The sequence below is a fragment of the Hippocampus comes genome, unplaced genomic scaffold (assembly GCF_001891065.2).
Source record: "Hippocampus comes isolate QL1 unplaced genomic scaffold, H_comes_QL1_v1.1 scaffold242, whole genome shotgun sequence".
In the NCBI taxonomy this organism is placed as follows: domain Eukaryota; kingdom Metazoa; phylum Chordata; class Actinopteri; order Syngnathiformes; family Syngnathidae; genus Hippocampus; species Hippocampus comes.
Genome location: NW_017805385.1, coordinates 2,422,422 through 2,441,241, shown reverse-complemented (window position 1 = coordinate 2,441,241; position 18,820 = coordinate 2,422,422). Strand labels below are relative to the sequence as shown.

The 18,820-nt window shown below is 46.5% G+C and overlaps 1 protein-coding gene across 2 annotated transcripts in view; it reads right to left on the bottom strand.

The window, feature by feature from the left end:
- Nucleotides 1-18,820, bottom strand: part of spegb (striated muscle enriched protein kinase b) — a 29,013-nt gene that overhangs the window by 5,060 nt on the left and 5,133 nt on the right. Inside the window, exons 2-35 of one of the 2 annotated variants that reach the window (XM_019872896.1) lie at nucleotides 15,582-15,668; nucleotides 15,422-15,479; nucleotides 13,858-15,329; nucleotides 13,628-13,771; nucleotides 13,181-13,363; nucleotides 12,546-12,712; nucleotides 12,280-12,368; nucleotides 12,021-12,196; nucleotides 11,248-11,508; nucleotides 10,802-10,960; nucleotides 10,263-10,455; nucleotides 9,947-10,176; nucleotides 9,734-9,853; nucleotides 9,437-9,541; nucleotides 9,120-9,326; nucleotides 8,932-9,055; nucleotides 8,406-8,578; nucleotides 7,968-8,080; nucleotides 7,707-7,875; nucleotides 7,533-7,629; nucleotides 6,486-6,686; nucleotides 6,288-6,345; nucleotides 6,130-6,207; nucleotides 5,501-5,673; nucleotides 5,395-5,421; nucleotides 5,170-5,322; nucleotides 5,036-5,078; nucleotides 4,866-4,934; nucleotides 2,139-4,788; nucleotides 1,828-1,977; nucleotides 1,623-1,739; nucleotides 1,334-1,501; nucleotides 1,089-1,211; nucleotides 471-635 (exon numbers count right to left, since the gene is read on the bottom strand). In XM_019872896.1, the coding sequence (XP_019728455.1) occupies nucleotides 471-635; nucleotides 1,089-1,211; nucleotides 1,334-1,501; nucleotides 1,623-1,739; nucleotides 1,828-1,977; nucleotides 2,139-4,788; nucleotides 4,866-4,934; nucleotides 5,036-5,078; nucleotides 5,170-5,322; nucleotides 5,395-5,421; nucleotides 5,501-5,673; nucleotides 6,130-6,207; nucleotides 6,288-6,345; nucleotides 6,486-6,686; nucleotides 7,533-7,629; nucleotides 7,707-7,875; nucleotides 7,968-8,080; nucleotides 8,406-8,578; nucleotides 8,932-9,055; nucleotides 9,120-9,326; nucleotides 9,437-9,541; nucleotides 9,734-9,853; nucleotides 9,947-10,176; nucleotides 10,263-10,455; nucleotides 10,802-10,960; nucleotides 11,248-11,508; nucleotides 12,021-12,196; nucleotides 12,280-12,368; nucleotides 12,546-12,712; nucleotides 13,181-13,363; nucleotides 13,628-13,771; nucleotides 13,858-15,329; nucleotides 15,422-15,479; nucleotides 15,582-15,668 (8,502 nt within the window). The remainder of the gene's footprint in view (nucleotides 1-470; nucleotides 636-1,088; nucleotides 1,212-1,333; nucleotides 1,502-1,622; nucleotides 1,740-1,827; nucleotides 1,978-2,138; nucleotides 4,789-4,865; nucleotides 4,935-5,035; nucleotides 5,079-5,169; nucleotides 5,323-5,394; nucleotides 5,422-5,500; nucleotides 5,674-6,129; nucleotides 6,208-6,287; nucleotides 6,346-6,485; nucleotides 6,687-7,532; nucleotides 7,630-7,706; nucleotides 7,876-7,967; nucleotides 8,081-8,405; nucleotides 8,579-8,931; nucleotides 9,056-9,119; nucleotides 9,327-9,436; nucleotides 9,542-9,733; nucleotides 9,854-9,946; nucleotides 10,177-10,262; nucleotides 10,456-10,801; nucleotides 10,961-11,247; nucleotides 11,509-12,020; nucleotides 12,197-12,279; nucleotides 12,369-12,545; nucleotides 12,713-13,180; nucleotides 13,364-13,627; nucleotides 13,772-13,857; nucleotides 15,330-15,421; nucleotides 15,480-15,581; nucleotides 15,669-18,820) is intronic. The other variant, XM_019872897.1, reaches the window with a different exon arrangement.

Below are 18,820 nucleotides of genomic sequence, written 5' to 3'. Positions count from 1 at the left end.
ACACCATTGCTGTAACATAAAACCACAAATACAGTCAGTGAATGTCAACCCTTAAAGTTTTATAATTGCCTTAACAATAATTGAGCAAATATTGCTGTCCATTAACGGTAACTCTGATCCCAAGGCACTTAAATGCAATTTCAAACCCATCTTACAACGAAACCCTGAACGAAAATGGCACAAAGATGAATTTATTTTGGAAAAAATAAATGCACCAGAAGTACACATGCGGCAATAACTCTCCTTTACTTCCACGAACAGCCCTGGCTAAAATGTGCTTCTTCCCGACATCCAGATGGAGACGAGACGAGATGAGGCTTGACTGCGTGCTACAATGTCAGCACTTTTTTCAGTGTATTTCATTGCAGACCACACAAAGGCGATATTTTCCTCCAATTCCGTCATTTTAACCACAATGTCTCAGAGACGACTATTTGAATTCTATTAAAATGAATATGTTTTGCATGTACCTGCAGGCCCCAGTCGCACAACTTCCGAGAGGCTGCTGTATGGGCCTTGGCCGGCCTTGTTGACACAAGCCACCCTAAATCTGAAAGAGCCTCCCGCTGGTAAATCAACCACGTTGTAGTAACAGTCGGCCACCCCTGTGGCCACAATCAACCAGTTGCTCTCTCCTGAGGGACAAAAGAAAGATGCATTTTATATTACGCACTCGCGGTAAGAATGAAGACTGAAATATTCAGCACTGCACGCTAAATTACTAACACTGTGATGGGGTTTGATGCAAATTATTTGAATACTGTACACATACTTTGTCACTACTTTTTGGCCGTGGGTCATGCTACTTTTGATTCATTTGACATAGCAGAGCCTTGCATCTTGGAGCTGTTAATGTCAGGTCGTTTTTTGCGTGATAATGTTTGAACAATATCTTTCTTGGTTTTACTTCCTGTTTCACATGTTCATATTTACCGTACGCACGGACACGTATAACCAATTTAGAAGTCATGATTCTTTATTACTTAGCAAAAGATACCCAATGTAGCTTATTCATTCATGGTTCTTTTAAAAGGGTTGTTGAGAAACAGAAGCTGAGACAAGCTCACGAGAACCCCTTTCATACTAACCTTCAGTTTTCCTCTCCAGAGAATATGTGCAAGGTGCAGTCGTGTCGGACGGTCTCCACAGCACCAAAGCGGTGTTGTTGTACTTCTGAGGGATCTCGGGTGTTCCGGGGCGATTGGGCAGACCTTTTCACATAAATAATGTGAATCCAACTCCCCTCCAAACCTGAACCAAACTATGCACCAAACTTTCAACTATTCATTTTGTAATCCTAACAACTTGCTACAACGCACACAAATATTCTTACGGGCAAGGGAAATTGTGCAAGAACTGGAAGCAGAAGCCAGGGGGCTTGTCGCGACACATTCGTAAACCCCTGCATCCTTTTTGGTGGTCTGCATAACCATCAGAAGCTGCCTGCCGTCAGGGCAGGCTATCATGTTCATCCTCGCGTCTATGTCCAAGGGTTTCTTATCTGAAGAAAAATAAATCATCAATGTCTAGAAGTCATTGCAGGCAGAAACTGCATATTGTAGATTTATGGTTTCTATTCCGTCCCATCTTGTGACAAGAGAGCATTCATAGTTGGGTCACACCTTTCATCCAGGTGATGTGAGGCTGAGGGCTTCCTGCAGGCAGGCAGCTGAGTGTCACTGGATCCCCTTCAAGCAGGACGTGATCTCTTAGCTTAATATGGAACACCGGAGGAAAATCTGCGAGACATGGATTGAACATATACAGTCCGAATGGATAAGCGCGTATGTGTGGTAAAAGTGAAGCATAATGTCATTCTGGACCTACCGGATACCAGTCTGGAGTACTGGCGCGATGGCTGGGAACTCGTCTCCCTGGCGATGGCCGTGGGTAGATCTGGTTGTGATCCGGCCTTGGATCGTCTCCCTCGGGACAGACCCCATCGATCCCAACGAGATCTTCGCTCACCTTCGAGAACTATCCAAGAACCATAAAGTTTATGTTACCGCCCACGAACAAGAATTGACACAAGGCGTTCTCGGTCACAACAGCATAACGGTGTTGAAGCGTCAAAATTCAGGACTGTCATCGACCGAGAACCCCCTTTGCTTCATAATGAAGATGACATTGCATCATACCCTTTGACGTGTCAGACTTTGAGCTGGACATTGAGTCCAGTGACTCAGATGAAGCTCCATTACTGGCCTGAGATGCCAGCTGGTTCTGAGGAACATTGGTAACTTTTATTCCACGGTTTTCTGATGTTGCACGACGAAGCATGGACAGGATTGGCGTCTTCTTTGGCTCCTTCTCTTCCGCCGCTTTTCTTTCTTCAGAGTAGCTGCGAATTCTGGTCGAGAGACCGGCCACTGTTGATTCGATCTTCCTCCGCATCGTCAAGACTGGAGATTCATTGCACATTTTAGGCTCCTTCTCCTCTTTTTTAACGGTGACATCAGCTCCACCATCCATGCGCATCATCTCCACTTCCTTCTGATCTTGTGATCCTCTTCTTCCGAGTTTCCAAGACAACCTACGTCTTAATGACCCTGAATCATCTTCTTTGGTCACTTCCTCTTTGTGTTCCATTGAAGGACTTCTTTTCAACCGCAGGGAAAGCCTCCTCATAAAACCTTGGTCCTTTTGAGCTTCACGAAGATCCTGAACCGATTTGGACTTCTCAAGTTTTCTCTGTGCCAATTCCAGTGGGGCACCCATCGGACCGGGCCTGTACACCACCTCACCTGACTCAGTTGAATCTGAAAACGTTACAGGTGATTTATCCTCATTCTTTGATCGGGATAAAAATTTCAAAGTTCTTGTGAGGGAAGAGTCACGTTTTTTGAAGCGGGCCTCAAACACCTCTTGAGAGGAAATGTCTTCTAGGTGCACTCCTACAAATGGAGGAGAGGAATGGGTGGTCATCTTTGGCGGACTAGGCTCCTTTGCTATGGTTTCGGGTGAGGCCACGCGAGAGTACACGGCCGGGTGCTCGGTAGTTGACACAATGCGTGGCGTTGAAGGTGATGACGCAGTTACAAATTCATCAGATGCTGTAGGGGCTGATGCGGAATCGAGGACATCAACAGGGGTAGACGGGCCGAGCGGTGTATCATTGAAAGGTTGAAGGGAAGGGACCATGATTGTCTGCATAATGCTAGCATATGCTGAAGTCCTTCCATCAGGAAGAAGAACCTGTGCAGGGGCAGACGATGTTGAATAAGACGGAACCTCTCTTGTGGTAACTGAGTTTGAAGTCATAATGTCGGATGATTTACCAGGTGTTATTTCTTTCTCTTGTAACGTTTCTTCAGATGCATTTTCTTCATTCACAGCTTCCGGACCTTCGTCATTTTCTTTCACTATCAGTTTTTTTTCTTTTTGTTCTTTTGTCCCTACATCTTTCTCCAAATGACCCTCAATTTCAGAGCTTTGGACTGCGGCAGCTGGTGAAGAAATAACGTGGGCCACAACCTCTGATTTATTCAGTACTTCCTGTGATATGCTCAAGTCCTTCTCAGTGAAGCCGCTTGTGCTTGACTTCTCATCAAAATGATTGTCTGTAACCACCGCTTCTTTCTTTCCACTGGTAGTTTCATTCGATGTCGTCTCTTTCTCCTTTGATGATTCCTGACTTTGCGTTTTAATGGGACTGTCCCATTGGATAATATCTGGTGTCGGCAGTTTTGGTGAAGGCTCTCGAGGAGTCGCTGGGCAGGAGTCGAGCTTGGTTTGCTCAGTGAGAGCTGACATGGATATAGCTTCCTTGAGTCGTCGCTCTTCCACCTGTACCAAAGGAATTTCAAGGGGGGCTCCTGACCTTCTGTGTGAGGCTATTGGTTCGGAATCTCCTTGACTGAAGGAAGCACTTTTGCTCAGGACTTTGGGTTTGGAAATGTCATCCCTGGGTGAGTCACTCGACGCCGCTCTCGTCAGCGAAGGGGGTGCCAGTCGGGTAGTGCGAGAATGGCGATCTGAGGAGATTGCACCTTTGTCATCACCCATTCCTAATGTTTCTAATAGAGGCCCTCGCAGTCCACTCATCTTTTTGTCCAGGGATCCTCCACGAAGCAATCGTTGCCTCATCAGTTCTAGCTTCAGAGCGTAATCTTCTTGGCTCATCGTTGCAGTCCCCGGACTGGTGCTCCGCCTTGGTAGTTCCATCGAGGCGGCTTTCTTGAGAACTTTTCTTCCGCCCTCTTGATTTCCTTCTGAGAGTACTTCTTCTGGCCTGATCCGAAGTAGCAAAGCACTGTCAGCTGATCCTCCACGTCTCAGCTCCCCTTTTCGTCTCACGGTCTCAGGTTTGTCAGACTCCATGCTGGACCCCCTTTGCAGAGGTTTTCTCTTTAGAACTTTCTCTGGCAGCCCAGCAGGTAATTCTTCATCTGAGGAACCCTTGTCATCACCTTTCATTGTTCTTTCGTTTTGCCGACTTTTACCCGTCAATTGAAGCTTTTCTTTGTTCATTTCAACTGCATTGTGTTCCGCTGTGTCTTGAAGAGCAGATGTGAACTGCTTACACGTTCCGTTCTGTTTCACCGAGTCTTTCTCACTAGTCTGGATGTCATTCAGTGACACCCTTGAACCAGAGAATTCCATGTTGAGCGGCATTGGAATAAAAGGAAGTTCATCGATGTCTTCATCTGAATCGGAGGATGAGGAAGGCAAAGGCGAAGCATCCTTAAGGTGTCTGGGAACTGCGATGGAGATATGACTTGAGGAATCATCCAGCAACTCGGGAATGGACCTCATGACCATTTTAGATTTGTAGCTGATTATTGAACGCTAGAGAACAAACAAACAAGATGTTACAGTTTCTTCATATATGCCGGACTTGGACATGAAAGGAAATGCTTCATTACCTGCCATTTTCTGCGAGATAGGAACTTCTTCAGTGAGTCTGTATTTATAACTGACCCCTTACTGAGAGTCTGTACAAAAAAAGTCAATTTTCTTAAGGCCATTTCAAAGTTAATCAAAGCTGAATAATGTTGCACTCGATGAATAAAGGTTTAAAGACATTTGTGTGTACCTTGAACCAGGGATTTCTGAGACATTCTTGAGTATCTGGTCGCCTAAAAGCAAAAGTACATCAAATATACATTTTAACGCGCGCATCTTTGCAAAGACGATGATACATGAGGATTTGAAAATGTGGTTCCTCACAGTCTCTCTGCTACGAGCAGTTTAATGATGAAACCTTTAGCTTCTCGAGAAAGATTGGCAAACATGCTTTCCTCGAAGGCCACATTGTAGTTCCTGATGTTCAGCACGGAACTGCGGTCATTTTCACCAGCAAATGGAGACACTCCTGTCAGACTGATAACAGCCACATTTAGATTTCGGAACGGGATCGTTCTTCAAATCAAATCAAAAAGTCACATAACTCACCACAGGTATGCAATAACTCCAACTGACCTAGGGAAAGGCAAGACAAGTGTCAGCCTGAAGTGTTTGCGGACAATTGAAACACACTCCAGATAGCGAATGAAGATACCAGATATCAGTTGCCTTTGATACCGGGGTCTGGTTGACAATTTCTGGCGCAACAAATTCTGGTGTGCCATATTTGCAATACTGAGCCTCATCCGGCGTGACCTCCACCGCATTGCCGAAGTCACAGATTCGGAGTTGATCACTGTGTGCGTCTGCCATGAGGATGTTGTCAGGCTCAAAAAAAGAAAGGAAAAAAATAGAGTCTTTTAAAAACAGAAACTTTACTGCGCTGTCCCTGAATACACAAACGCCCATTGCAAATGTAACGGCGACCATTTCAATAGTCCTCAGGATATTTTAAGATCTTAGATAAGTATAATAAACACTTTTGTCTTCAGCATATCATCCATCCATCCATTCATTTGATAATCGGCCTCTCCTCAAGAGGGTCGCGGGCGTGCCGGAGCCCATCCCAGCTGTCATCGGGCAGTAGGCGGGAGACACCCGGAATTGAACCCTGCGTCTCTTGCACTATGAGTTGGATGTGCTAACCAGTCATCCATCATGCTGCCTTCAGCAAATCATTTCCGTCATATTACAAGTGAGCATGTGACATCGGATAGGCTTAAAATACAAACAACAGCCAAAAGAATATGATTCAAATCTGGCAGGACTTGCAGAAATGCTTACCTTGATATCCAGGTGCATGATGTTAAGATGGTGAAGATAATCCATTCCATCGAGCAACTGTCTAATACACGAACGTACCTAGGGTACAACGAGGACGCCAGCTGTAATTTCTTCAATATTACTCACTGTATGGTCATGAAACATTACCGGAAGCTTACATCAGACTCCGTGAGCGTCGATTTCCGTGTGAATCGGTCAAGAATCTCCTCGTGGCATCTTTACATGGGATTCAGGTCAATAATCTGAGAGTTTAGATGCATTTGGCAACAGCAATGTCAAAACGCAAACATCAGCGTTTCATCTGGCAGCATGCCCTCAACCGTTGAAGGACATAAAAGGTAGCATGATATGGATACAGTTCAGTGATGATGACGACTGTGTTCTTTTTCTCAAAGGCATCGTGCAAGAAGACAATTCGCTCGTGGTCCAACTTGGAGAGGAGACTCATCTCTCGCAGAGCAGAGGTCTTCCTCTTGGCTCGTGTGGAGATGAACTTGGCGGCGTATTCCATTTTGTCTACTTTCTGGGTCACGTGCTTCACGTAGGAAAATGCACCTCTGGGGAATGTGTGGGGGGTCGTGGGGGGTACAACAATGTTTCAGCATTGACTCCTATTGTGAAGTAAAGTCAGCGGAAGCATGAAGATGCCAAAATGTAAATCACTATCCATTAATCGGCTGGCTCCAATTTGGCTCCACCGGGCTGAGATTGTATCAGTGGTGGAGGACTCAAGTCACAGGGCCTGACTTGAGTATAAACTTAAGTCGCCAATGTTAGGAGTTGGGACTTTCTTGGATAAAATTTATGAGAGCGTCAATTTGACTACATTACGAAGTTTCGATTGGCAGATTACGTTTTTGATCAAATCGAGGAAATGAGAAGTGAGTTGTAAACATGCAACGTTAAGAGTTCAAAAACAAGCTTCATGTCAGCTACGCATTAAATCGAGAAGAAACTGAAGAGACAGCGCAATGGAAGATTGGGGACCATTAAATAAGGTCATTGTGAAGAAGTACCACTCACTCATGACAGTATCTGCAAAGTAGCCTAAGCCCAAATACGTGTTGTGACGAAGCAAGACTGTCGTGCGCCTAAATTTATGACTTGCTGAACCAACATAATGACTGGACTTGCTGGATTTGGGCCACAGTGACTTGACACTTTAAGATTAAAGGCCTTTTCGGTGCCAAAGGACGACAGTGCCAAATTTAAGACCGATTTATGACTTGCCCATATGTGATTTATCCATGCATCCATGCGTCATCTGATCCACTTCTCCTCACGAGGGTCGCGGGCATGCTGGAGCCGATCCCAACTGTCATCGGGCAGTCGGCGGAGCACAACCGGAACTGGTTGCCAGCCAATTGCAGATATGTGATGTACGCTTTTAGATGATGCCTTACCTTCTAATTTCCTTGTGGATGTCATAATGGTCGGTCAGTCGCCGCATTTTCCTCAAAATGCTCGCCTCGTCTTCCATCGGCTCCTCTTTACTTAAAGCTGCGTGAGATTATTGGCTCAATGAGTGTGGATCATTGCAGGGATTGACCAAATGAACGTGAGCACAAGTAGGTCACCTTCATGAACGGTGAGTTCGGCTTTACAGGACACGGAGCCTGCCAAGTTTCTGGCGGTGCAGGTGTACACTCCTGAATCCTCAGGGCAAGCGTTGAGGACCACCAGTGAACATTCGTTGTCATCGTACACAAATGTGAAATGGCTGCCCTCCGACAGCAAAATATCGCTCTGAAACAAGCGCAGCAAATGACATGACTTTGACCACTTCTGTTTCAGATCGGCCGGTCTTCATCTCGGACTGAAGACTGAACGCTACAAACCTTGAACCAGAGGATGTCCGGAATGGGCCGGCCTTCCACAACCACAGCAAAGCGAGGGGACTCCCCAGAGCAAACGTCAATATCCTCCATTATCGTCTCAAATGTTGGGGGAGCTGTGGACAGAGTGACATTAGGAAAATACTACGAGGCTCTTGGTACAGTGTAGACCTTCAGCAAGTTGGAAAAAATCGTGGGCGCGTTTCGACTTTAGGGTCCCGGGGGAGCTCTGACCTATCCTAGAGGACCTTGGGAGAGGGGCAGTGGACTTATGAAATAAGCCAAAACTCACCAAACCCAAAGTTCCGATACAAACAGGTATGAGCTGCTGTCAGCTCAAGATCTGTTTTTTGGTCCCATCTCTACTTGCTTGATGTGAAATCTAATCAAGACTACCAAGATGTCTCCATGAGCAAGAGAGGTGAGGAAGGTGCGGCCCACCTGCCATCTCCACGCTGAATGTGCAGCTGTCACTTCCATGCTTGTTGGATGCCACAAACATAAATTCTCCAACGTCGGCGTGCTTCATTTTCGTTAGCGTCAGAGTGTGCTGATCATCATCTGGCATTGCCATTTCGTACACGCCCCGCTTGTTGTCCAAGACCGCTCCCCTCCTGTCGATATAGTTTACATCATAATCTGTGTTGTACCCTAGGTACAGTGACTGGAAATTGAAAAGCTACACAGACATTTTAAGGGGAGCAACTCTATATGCATCCATTTTCGGTAGTGCACATTCACACCAGTGGACAGTTTCGACTCTTCAATGAACCTGAAATGCTTATTTTGCAATGTAAAACAGAGTCGGAGGTACCCATAGCCATGGTTTTTTTTTTCCACACTCTGGGTTCAGCTTCAGCAAAGAGAAGTCTCTTGCTCCGTTCAACCCCACCAACATCGATATCTCATTTAGGACGAAATAAAATATTTGACATATCATCTTGGGAAAAACAACTAGTGACGATACCTTTTCCAGATGATGGCAGCATTGACATGATTGATGGTGATGGTGATGGTTACAGACTGGTTTTCCATCACATGTACAATTTCCGGTTTATCAATAATCACGGGAGCTTCTTGAAGATAGGGACCTTGAACCCAAAGCACAGGGTACTGAGTCAAAGCACCAGTCACAACAAGTGAGGAAAGCTGTACCTCGGTCCAGCAGTTGCACTGGGTCTGTGGCGGCTGAGGGCTTGCTGAAGGCCTTGGAGGTGATGCTCAAAACCCTGAAAGAATAGCGCACACCTTTGGACAGTGTGCTGATGGCGTAAGTGGTCTCCTTCAGGCTAGATGCAATAATTGTCCACTGAATGGAGCCGAGGGCTTGTTGCTGGATGGCGTACATCAAGGACTTTGACTCTGCGTGCAAAGAACAAATCAAATGTGGACGATAATGGCAGCATAAAGACACCTCATCGGGAGTGTGATGTCCTTTCTATGTGACAAAATGTTTTTTTTTTTTTTGGTACCAATTGAAGGGTCCAATCTCCTTGGCTTCTTCCAGCTAAGGGTGATCACTTTACCAGTGATCGATTCGATCACTGGTGTCCCGTCAGGAGGATCAGGGAGGATATCTGAAAAGCATTCAAAAATGGGGTCCATAAAGCTATATCTGGTAAAAAAAAAAGCTATATCGAATGTTGAAAAAGTGAAAGCATTCAAAAATGGGGTCCATAAAGCTATATCTGCTAAAAAAGCTATATCGAATGTTGAAAAAGTGACTGATTGAAGGCATGTTTGTGAAAATGATTCAAAAGGAGAATTACCCGTGACATAGAGATGAGCGTAGCAAGTGGCCTTTCCTATTTTGTTGGAGATGACGCTCTTGTAGACGCCACCGTGCGCGTGGCACACTGAGCGGATGACCAGACTGTGGACATCGCGAACTGAAAGGAATTGACAAGGCAAAGCGAGGATGAGAGGGTATGACGCTGACATTGGGCCGAATACGTCGCGGGTTTTTGGGGCGAAACGATTACACTGTGTCATCTTTCTGTCCTCCGTGCTTTCGATTCTTTTGCCGTTGTGGAACCAGGCGATGGTGGGATACGGCAATCCGGCCACTTTACATTTGAGAACAGCCTCCTTCCCCTCAATGACGTCCAGATCATAAAGGGGCTTGATGAAGTCGGGCATTGTGAAACGCTCAACTTCATTCTCAGGGACCTCGGGCTCCTCCGGTATGGATGGCATCTTCTCCAGTTTCGCCCTGCGTGAAGACGAAATGTCATACCCAAGTCCTGAAGGGAAGCTGACGCCACAACATCCAAGAAATGTTTTGATGCGTGATCGTACATCTGCGAGGAGATGGCCGGCCGTGGCTCTTGAATGTAGAGCTCAGCAGAACATTCGGCCTCTCCGTGACTGTTCGTGGCCGTCACAGTGTAGAAACCCTCATCGTCATTGGTCACGTGAGAGATGATGAGGGAGTGACGGCCGTTCTCCTGAAGAATACGCACATCCTCGCTCTCGGCGAGCGGGTGATCTGCTGAGAAAGGGCGTTTTGTTCTACCACTGATTGCCAAACACTGTACGGCATTGCTGTGCCGCGACCGATCATCGGGGCTCTAGCCACAGCATGCCAGTGATGTGTGGTCCAGATTTAACAATCACAAAGTCGATTTGTGAGCAAACTGAGAAAATCTTTCTCTCTGGATAGATACAAAAATACTTTTTGCGCCATCGGTGATGGACGATTTTTCGAATAGCCTGTAAAATATGTGCCTCGGTTGGGAAACACTGTCAACTATACATCAGCCTTCTTCAATCTGAAATTCGAAGAACAGACAGCGAGACCCATGGAATGTTTGAAGACATTTTGGGGTAAACTTTACCAAAGTGAGTCCAGATGACTTTTGGGGGTGGGGTCCCGCTGACTTTGCAGTCAAATCGAGCATTGCGGCCCTCGATGACTTCCAGAACATCCAGTTGGCGAGTAAAGAGCGGCTCAATTGAGGGAATCACTCTTAGTTTCCCACATGAAGTAATTTCCTCTGAAATAGAGAAATAAAAGAGCAATTGTAACTCAATATCCATCCATCCACCCATCCATCCGCTTCTCACGAGGGTCGCGGGGTGTGCCGGAACCTATCCGAGCTGTCTTCGGGCGGTAGGCGAGGTACACAATCAACTGGTTGCCAGCCCATCGCAGGGCACACATCCACAAACAACATTTGCGCTCACAATCCCGCTTCGGGACAATTTGGAGTGTCCAATCAACCTGCCCTGCATGTTTTTGGAATGTGGAAGGAAACCGGAGTGTCTCCTTTCATACACATACCTTTAGCTGTGCTCAGCTTGCAAGTGTACGTCCCGCTATCATCCTCGTGCACCGAATTAAGCAGCAGGCGACATTTCCTTCCGTCATAGTGCATTTTGCAGTTGAGCAATGCAGGTTGGATCAGTTTCCCATTGGCCAGCCAGTCCACGTCTGTGTCTTGCGGCCCGATGACGTGGCACTCAAACAGCACCGTTTCGCCCGCGTTGGCTGTGATGTCTTTCACTGGGCGGATGACGGCCAAGCTCGGCTCGACGGGTAGTACTAAGCAGAGATAGGATTTAAAACAAAAGCAGATTCTTTCAATCTTTTAAAGAAAGAACAAGACAACATTGAACAAAGCAACAACAACAACAAAAAGTGTCTTCTGGACTCGGAAGGCAGTGCTCTACCCCGTGAGGGAGCGACTCGTCAAATAGGACAGGGCAGGACAGGAGAGGAAACGTATGCCAGACAGTAGTTTTGAGACAATCTGGAACCTTGTGGGCTCGAGATGCGGTGAGTAGCAATTAGGGACAGGACAAGAGCAGTGAGCCACGAGTGTGTACGAGTGGCTATGCAGTGCCACTCGAGAAAATCAGGATTTGACTCAAAAGCAAATAGGATGGACACAGGACAGGACAGAAGCAATGCCGAAATGCGTTTGCCAATCTGGAAACACAGTTCTACACTGTGTGAGAAAGCAACGTTACAAGTAGCAAATACAGGAGGACAGGACAGAAGAGGATCGGAGCGGTGAGTGGCTCTGATGTATTTTTTTTTTTTTGTATTATTACCTTTGACGTCTAGGGTCCCTTCACACTGTTTGGTTCCAAACTCATTGATGATCTTGCAGGTGTAAATCCCCGAGTCTGACTTTAGGGCCGAATGGATGGTCATTTGAAAAGTGCCATTCTCTGTCTCCCGGACAGTATGGCGTGGGCCACTTTTGACCGTAACTCTGTCTCTCAACCTGCAGGAATAAAATAGAAATGACATAAAGCAATCATCAACTTCAATTCTGCAACTACCGTGTCAGTGATTGGCAACACGTACCAATACAGCAAAGGTTTTGGTTGACCACTTATGCGGACCAACATGGTGACTTCCTGTCCTTCAACAACGGCTTGATCAGTCATTGTTTCCTGTTTAAAACAGACCAAAACACAACTCGGAATGCAGTTGAGATTTGCAACCAAATGTCGCTGTGGAATCACAATGCATGGCAACAGACACACTTGGCAAATTCCCGTGCATGTGATCAACGCTGTACACGCAGCACTCCAAAATGTCAAACGCTGAGGTCGGCGGTCCGCTCTCACCAGAAATGCAGGAGCTTTCTTGAACTTGGTCTCGAGAGTCCCCCTCGGCTGTTGCGAACTAAAATCCATGGCTTCCTCCAAGGGACTGAGGTACTCCTCGTCCGATGTGATGGGGCTGCTAATGTCCATCGGAAGACCCAAGACACTCTTCGGTTCCTGAATGGGTTCTGCCAAATTGCACATTCGTGAAATCTGATGAGGGGTAAAACCTTTGATGTATTTTCTTGTGGATGGATAATGAACACATTCTGATTGTTTTTAGAACCCCTTGACATGAACGCGATTGTGAAACGTCAAATCCAAACAATAACAGATATCCACAGAGACAAGCGACTGAGCCCCAGTGAGCAATTTATAGGTTCAGTTTTGCTCTTTGTTGCTATGGTAACTATAAGTGCGGTTGTTGAGCTGGAATACGTTGCACATACAACTGGCTGAAGGAAGGCAGCGAGCGGGAGCGGCAGCGGATGGCAGACGAAACGTATTTGCGCATCACCACTGTCTCGTTATCTCGTTGAGGAGAGCATTTCTTAATGCGCAGTCATTATCCAAAAATGATGTCTGATTAAAGAAGCTTTGATGGCCCTCAAGACCTGACGACAGCTGACGGCGCTCGAGGTTTAAATAGCACACACCTGCTTTGATTGTGAGTGTAGCATTGCTGGTCACTTTGCCCTCCTGGTTCACAGCCGTGACGCCGTAGTTTCCACCGTCGCCCATCTGCGCCGATTTTATGAGTAGACTGTGTCGTTCGCCTTCCACTTTGACGGCGTAATTTGAAAGGCTGGTGACCTCCACGCTGTCTTTTGTCCATGTGACTTCAACACAATTGCATCAGGCATTATTCAGCATGTTAGATTGCTTCGTGTGCATTCCTCAAAGAGGAAAAACTATGGAAATAATCTTTTAATTTGTATGTATGCGCCGCCTGCTCACCAAATCGAGCATGAAAACAAAACAAATCTTTTATCCTGAAAATGTGTCTCGAAGTGAGCCCCTCTGAATTTTGATGACCAAAGAATGTCTGCGAACTGGGAACTGAATTAATTTGTCTTCTTCAAGGACAGCTTTTCATTTGATACCTTCAGGAATGGGCGTGCCGGAGATGTTACATTTGAGTAGCACATCCGAACCACATTTGGCGACCGTATCTTGAAGAGGAAAGTCAAAGACGGGTGCTTCCATCGGGTCCTCTTCGGCAGACATGTAGGAATCATCTGAGGAATCTGCAGTATCACGGAAGGTAAACAAAAGTTGGAGTGCGACTTCTATGGCAACATGCAGACTGCAAAATGTTGAAAACATGTCCAACCCATTTCAGGAAACGTTGCTCGTTGACGACGATGTTTGACTTTGGTCTTCGGCTGTTGTCCTTTGGCCTGTCGGGGTTCATTTGTCTCCTTGGGAACATCTTCACCTTCCACAACAATTTTAGGGATGCTTCTAGTTGGAGCTTCTTTTGGGAGAGTCACCTCGGTTTTTTCCTTCGGTGGATCGGCTTGCACCCTTCCCGTGGGTGTTGGGGCTGTTTGATGACTTGTATCTTGAGCAGTGACAGCACATTTTTTTACGAGTGGACTATCAGGCCTGTTTTCAACTTTTCTCAACGTTACTTCTATCGGCGTCGTTCTCCCTGCCGTATCGTGACCTTGCGTTGGCATTGGAAGTTCAGGGCTACGCGGAGATTCTTGGCTCCTTGAAATCCTTTGTACCAGTGGACTTGGGGGCCTCATTTCAAGTTTCTGTGCAGTCGTTTCCAGATTCGTCAAACTCTGTGAGTCTCCCGTTTGTTGCTGGAATAAGGCCGGCGATGATGACCTCTGAATTATTTCAGTAACTGGGCTGACTCGACTCAAGTCTCGAAGTGATCGTACTCCCGGCAAGTCCGATAACTGCATTGACTCTGTGGCCTCTTTTACTCTTGTGATGCCGGCGCTTGTGCTGTTTTGAACTTGGGAATGCCGCTGCTCTGGCGTTTGCTGTCCCGGATGGAGTCCTTTTGGCGCTTTTGTCCACTGACATCGTTCCCTCTCTTGGAGCCTTTGAAGGACCTGCGGGGGAATAGGTTCGATTTTCCTGAAAGGCTGGCGCTGCCTCGCCTTTGAGGTGAGCTGTTCTGTTGAAAAGGATTTCTTCAAATGGGGTTTACCGACAAGCTTTTTGATACGTTGCAGCTCCTGCGTGAACTTGTTCTCTATGTCCTGTACCTTTTGAGAATAGCGAGGTTTCTCCTCGAGCGAGGCAGCCCTCTGTTTGAACATTGATCTGCGCTCGGCCGCGTCTTCTTTGAGAGCCTCTCTCAGATCTTCCCTGGAACTTTCTCGTGAAATACCCAGACGGCTACCGCCGTCATCCGAGTCGACGGAGCCCGCTCGATTGAACCCTGCCCAGGATCTCCCTGATACGGAACCTTCGGGGAAGTCCAGGCTTCGCCTTCTCTCTTCCAAGTCACGGACCTTCTCAAAAACTTTGGAACTTGCTCTGGTAAGCTTCGGCGATGGTCTCTGAGTCAACTCTTTCCGGGAGTACTCGCTCACTGGAGTTTGTGGTCGTGAATCTTGGGTGTTATTTGGAGATTTGGGCATTTTAACCTTTTCTTCAAATTCAGCGGGCACCGTGTCTTGGTATTCTGCTGGTGCAGCAAGTTTTTTCCGCAAGCTGAGAGGTGTTGTCGAACCGGAGCGACTTGGCATTGGAGAGGTGGAGGCACGTTTGACGAGTCTTGGGGACGGGGGCGGGAGAACTTCTGGTGGAGAACCTCTTGGAGAATCATTTGACTGGCTCCTAAAAGACAAGAGTCCAGCGGATTTTGGATCACTGTTCAAATAATTTAATATCTCTGAAAAACGAACTTCAAGTGCAAAGAGCAGTCTTGCCTTGCTTTTGTGAAATCTTCGCATGCTCTGGTTTCATCATCTGCACGCTTGTCCATCACTGCGTTTCAAAAAATGCAAACGATTGGATTTGAGGACCTCTCATCTGTGTGTCATGCAAGTTTTCAGAGAACGTATAAATGAAGACAGGGCGGATGAATACCTGGGTGCACTGCGCGGTCCTCACTCTCCAAACTATTTTCATTGGTGTCAAATTGGTCTTCCCCTTCGTCCTCACTGCTGTCTGATTCTAAAATACAATAAGTATGAACAGAGAACGGCTGAAAATGCCGCAACAATATTTCGAAAAGTCAGTGCTCCGTCAGCATTTCATAACTCGGTACGAACATCAGGCTTGGACGACAAGAATGTATTCATTACTTTTAAATAGTAGTATGAAAACCACATTTTGTTCTGATTTGCTCATGCGGAGAGGGAATTCAGACACTATCGGGCCTTAAAATAGAAAGAAGCGCTGAGTCATTGGCTGCTCTCGCGGGGTCTCGCTTTATAGTAGGCGGGATTACATAAACAGAGGTATTTCTTTTTCACCAGCAGTGAAAACAGCACACACATTGCTTCAATATGCATGCTAAGGTAAAGAACCAACGTTGACACTCTCCAACTCAGAACAGCACCCTAAAATTAGTTTATGGTGTGTGGCATACGACGATCCAGAACCCACAGTCTGCAGGACACAACCCGAATGCCTCGTAATAATAAGCCGCACATACTCTTTACTATTTAGATTTGAGGGAAATCCTTCATACGAATAATTGACTGACCCTTCAAAGATGCTGAACCGAGGGCTCATATTTCAAAGGTGAAACAAACCCGTCATCTTTTCATCTTTCATTCGCGGATTTGTATCTGCTTTTGGGATCCAGTTTCTTATCTTCTAATCCTTTTATTCATCAAATTAAAGACCACATCTTGATGTGAGCAAAAGTATTGGAAGAAATTTTACTTCCCTCACTCTCCTCTTTGGTCCCCCTCGCCTCTGCAAAAAAAAAAAAAAAAACATGCATGCTCGACTGGGTTTAAGTCTGGAAATGGACCTGGCAAGTGCATAACCTTCCATTTCTCGGCTCTGATCAACTCCTTTGTTTGTTTAGTTCAATTGCTGAAAACGGGGAGATGGCGATAGCATCTTTCCTGCCTTCTGCAGATTGTCACTGACGTCACCACACTGTGGTTTTCAAGTTGGTTACACCTCAAACTGTCACCCAAAACATGTTTTATTCATCCAACCCGGTCTTCAAAATGAAAACTGTGTTTGCTGCCATCTGCCAACTTGTGCGTCAGTTCCAAACGTAAAGATAGCTGAACATGCTGATCTGGTGTCTCACGCTCAGCTTTTGAAAACCAACTGTCTACAGTCGATGACAAAAGCAAAGGAAGCGGCCTCACCATTCCAATACTTTGGGATTGAATTATATCCGTTAAGTTCCAACTGTGAGCTCAAATCTGTTATCGGCAGCGAAGAAAATTAGTGAGCGTTAAAAGTGCAACGTGAGAATCAAGTGAGAATTGGAGGTCATCATTTTGAGGAGGAATGCGCAAGGATGCGTTGCGCTGAACTGTCGATGAGGCACAGCAGTAACTCCAACCCAGTCCTATCTGAAAGTGCTTCAATCCAAGGATGAGAACAGCATCGGCGAGTGAGTTTCAAGAGAAATCTGCGCAGTCAGCTTCAAAAGGGAAGCTGGGCAAACAGAGTGGCTCGACTTGATCGCAGGCCACAGACTCAAACTGTCATGGTGACCCGTTAACTCCGCCTGGCACGGATCGTGCGGGCAACCAACTTTGGACAATGCGTTTACACACGCCGACGGCAACGAAAAGAGATGAGTTTGTGTTTTCGGAGCGCGGCAGGGAAGCCAGAGTACCTGGTGGAAACCAACACAAGCACGTGGAGAACGTATGAACGCCCCACAGGGAAGCCGGAGAGGAAAGTCGAACCTGCAACTTCAGAACTGTGAGGCGAAATGAACTCAACCACTCAACAGCTACAAATGCTCACGGTCATAGCGGCACAGAAGTACCGTATCGAAAATCAAGGCTACAAAATAAAAACAGAATTCCAAATCACTTGCCTGATCACTACTTTGAAGGATTTTTTTTCATGGAAACTCCCGGCGTCGCCTCTACTGCGCTTTTACGACCGGTACTACAAGGAATTCCCCGCAACCTTCGGAGGGGATTCCAAGCTGTCACTAGCGGCTATAAAAGCTCGACAAGTATCTTCCTGATTTTGAAAAAAAAAAAAAAAAAAAAAAAAAAAACAGTCATGAAATACGAAATCAACTTGAAGACAAAATGCTCAGCTGGCGAGAAGGCACTTGATTCGTTATGTCATAAATTCCACGCAAGACACTCGGCATTCCTTCTTCTGGGAGAATCCGTTGGTGAAAAACCTTCTTTAAAAGCCTCCGCCGGTGTGCGGGAATGTTGCTTGGATGCAAATTTTCCGGCGCGGTCGCCCCCTGTCCGCACAGCGGCCAGCGACGGTGTGAGCATCCTCCCCCGCTGCCTTCCAACCTCCAGGCAGCAAACATCCACAGGCGGGCAGGAGAACAGTGGGAGGGAGGCAGCCATCGACAGCATTGGTTGACATTTCTCATGATTTTTTTTTTTTTTTGTTCCCCCCCTTTGCTGGCCAGGCATCTGCGGCTTTTTCCTCATCTAGTGTGATGCGGCGAAGATGCGTTATCAAAGAGAGAGAGAGAGAGAGAGAGAGAGAGAGAGAGAGAGAGAGAGAGGCGGCAAATCACGGGCAAAAACCTACACACTGTTCCACGCTTCTCTGCTTTGATGGAACACGGATATCGATATATCTCTCACACACACACACACACACACACACACACACACACACACACACACACACACACACACACACACACACACACACATACAGGTGAACCTCTTTTCAACGTACCCCATTTACGTTTTCACTCCCATTACATTCCACGTAATTCATTTTCCATTTGACGAGATTGCCGACAACGACTTGCCACAAAATAGTTCAAAGGCCTTCGTTACGACGAACGATGGGAAGCGAAGTGCCGCCCTGACCGCGCTTCTGAACAAATTGTACAGCGCGGGATTCCCTTCCGTTGCTTAGCAACGCTTCCAGATCAACTCGTAGATTGGCGCACTTCCGGAAGCACGGCGCACATGGCCTGAAAACACGTCCGGTAAATGGAAGCAGAAGGAAATCTCGCTGTGGGTGAAGGCTGAACTTGTCTCTCACTTTTGGAGTCTCCCGGACGAAGCTCAGCCGAGTCTACGGATTGGCCAAGTCGACGATTTGGACACTATTACATGTTCATGTTTTTCACATCTATAAGAATAAGAATAAGAAAACCTTGATTGGTCTCACAATGGATATATATATAT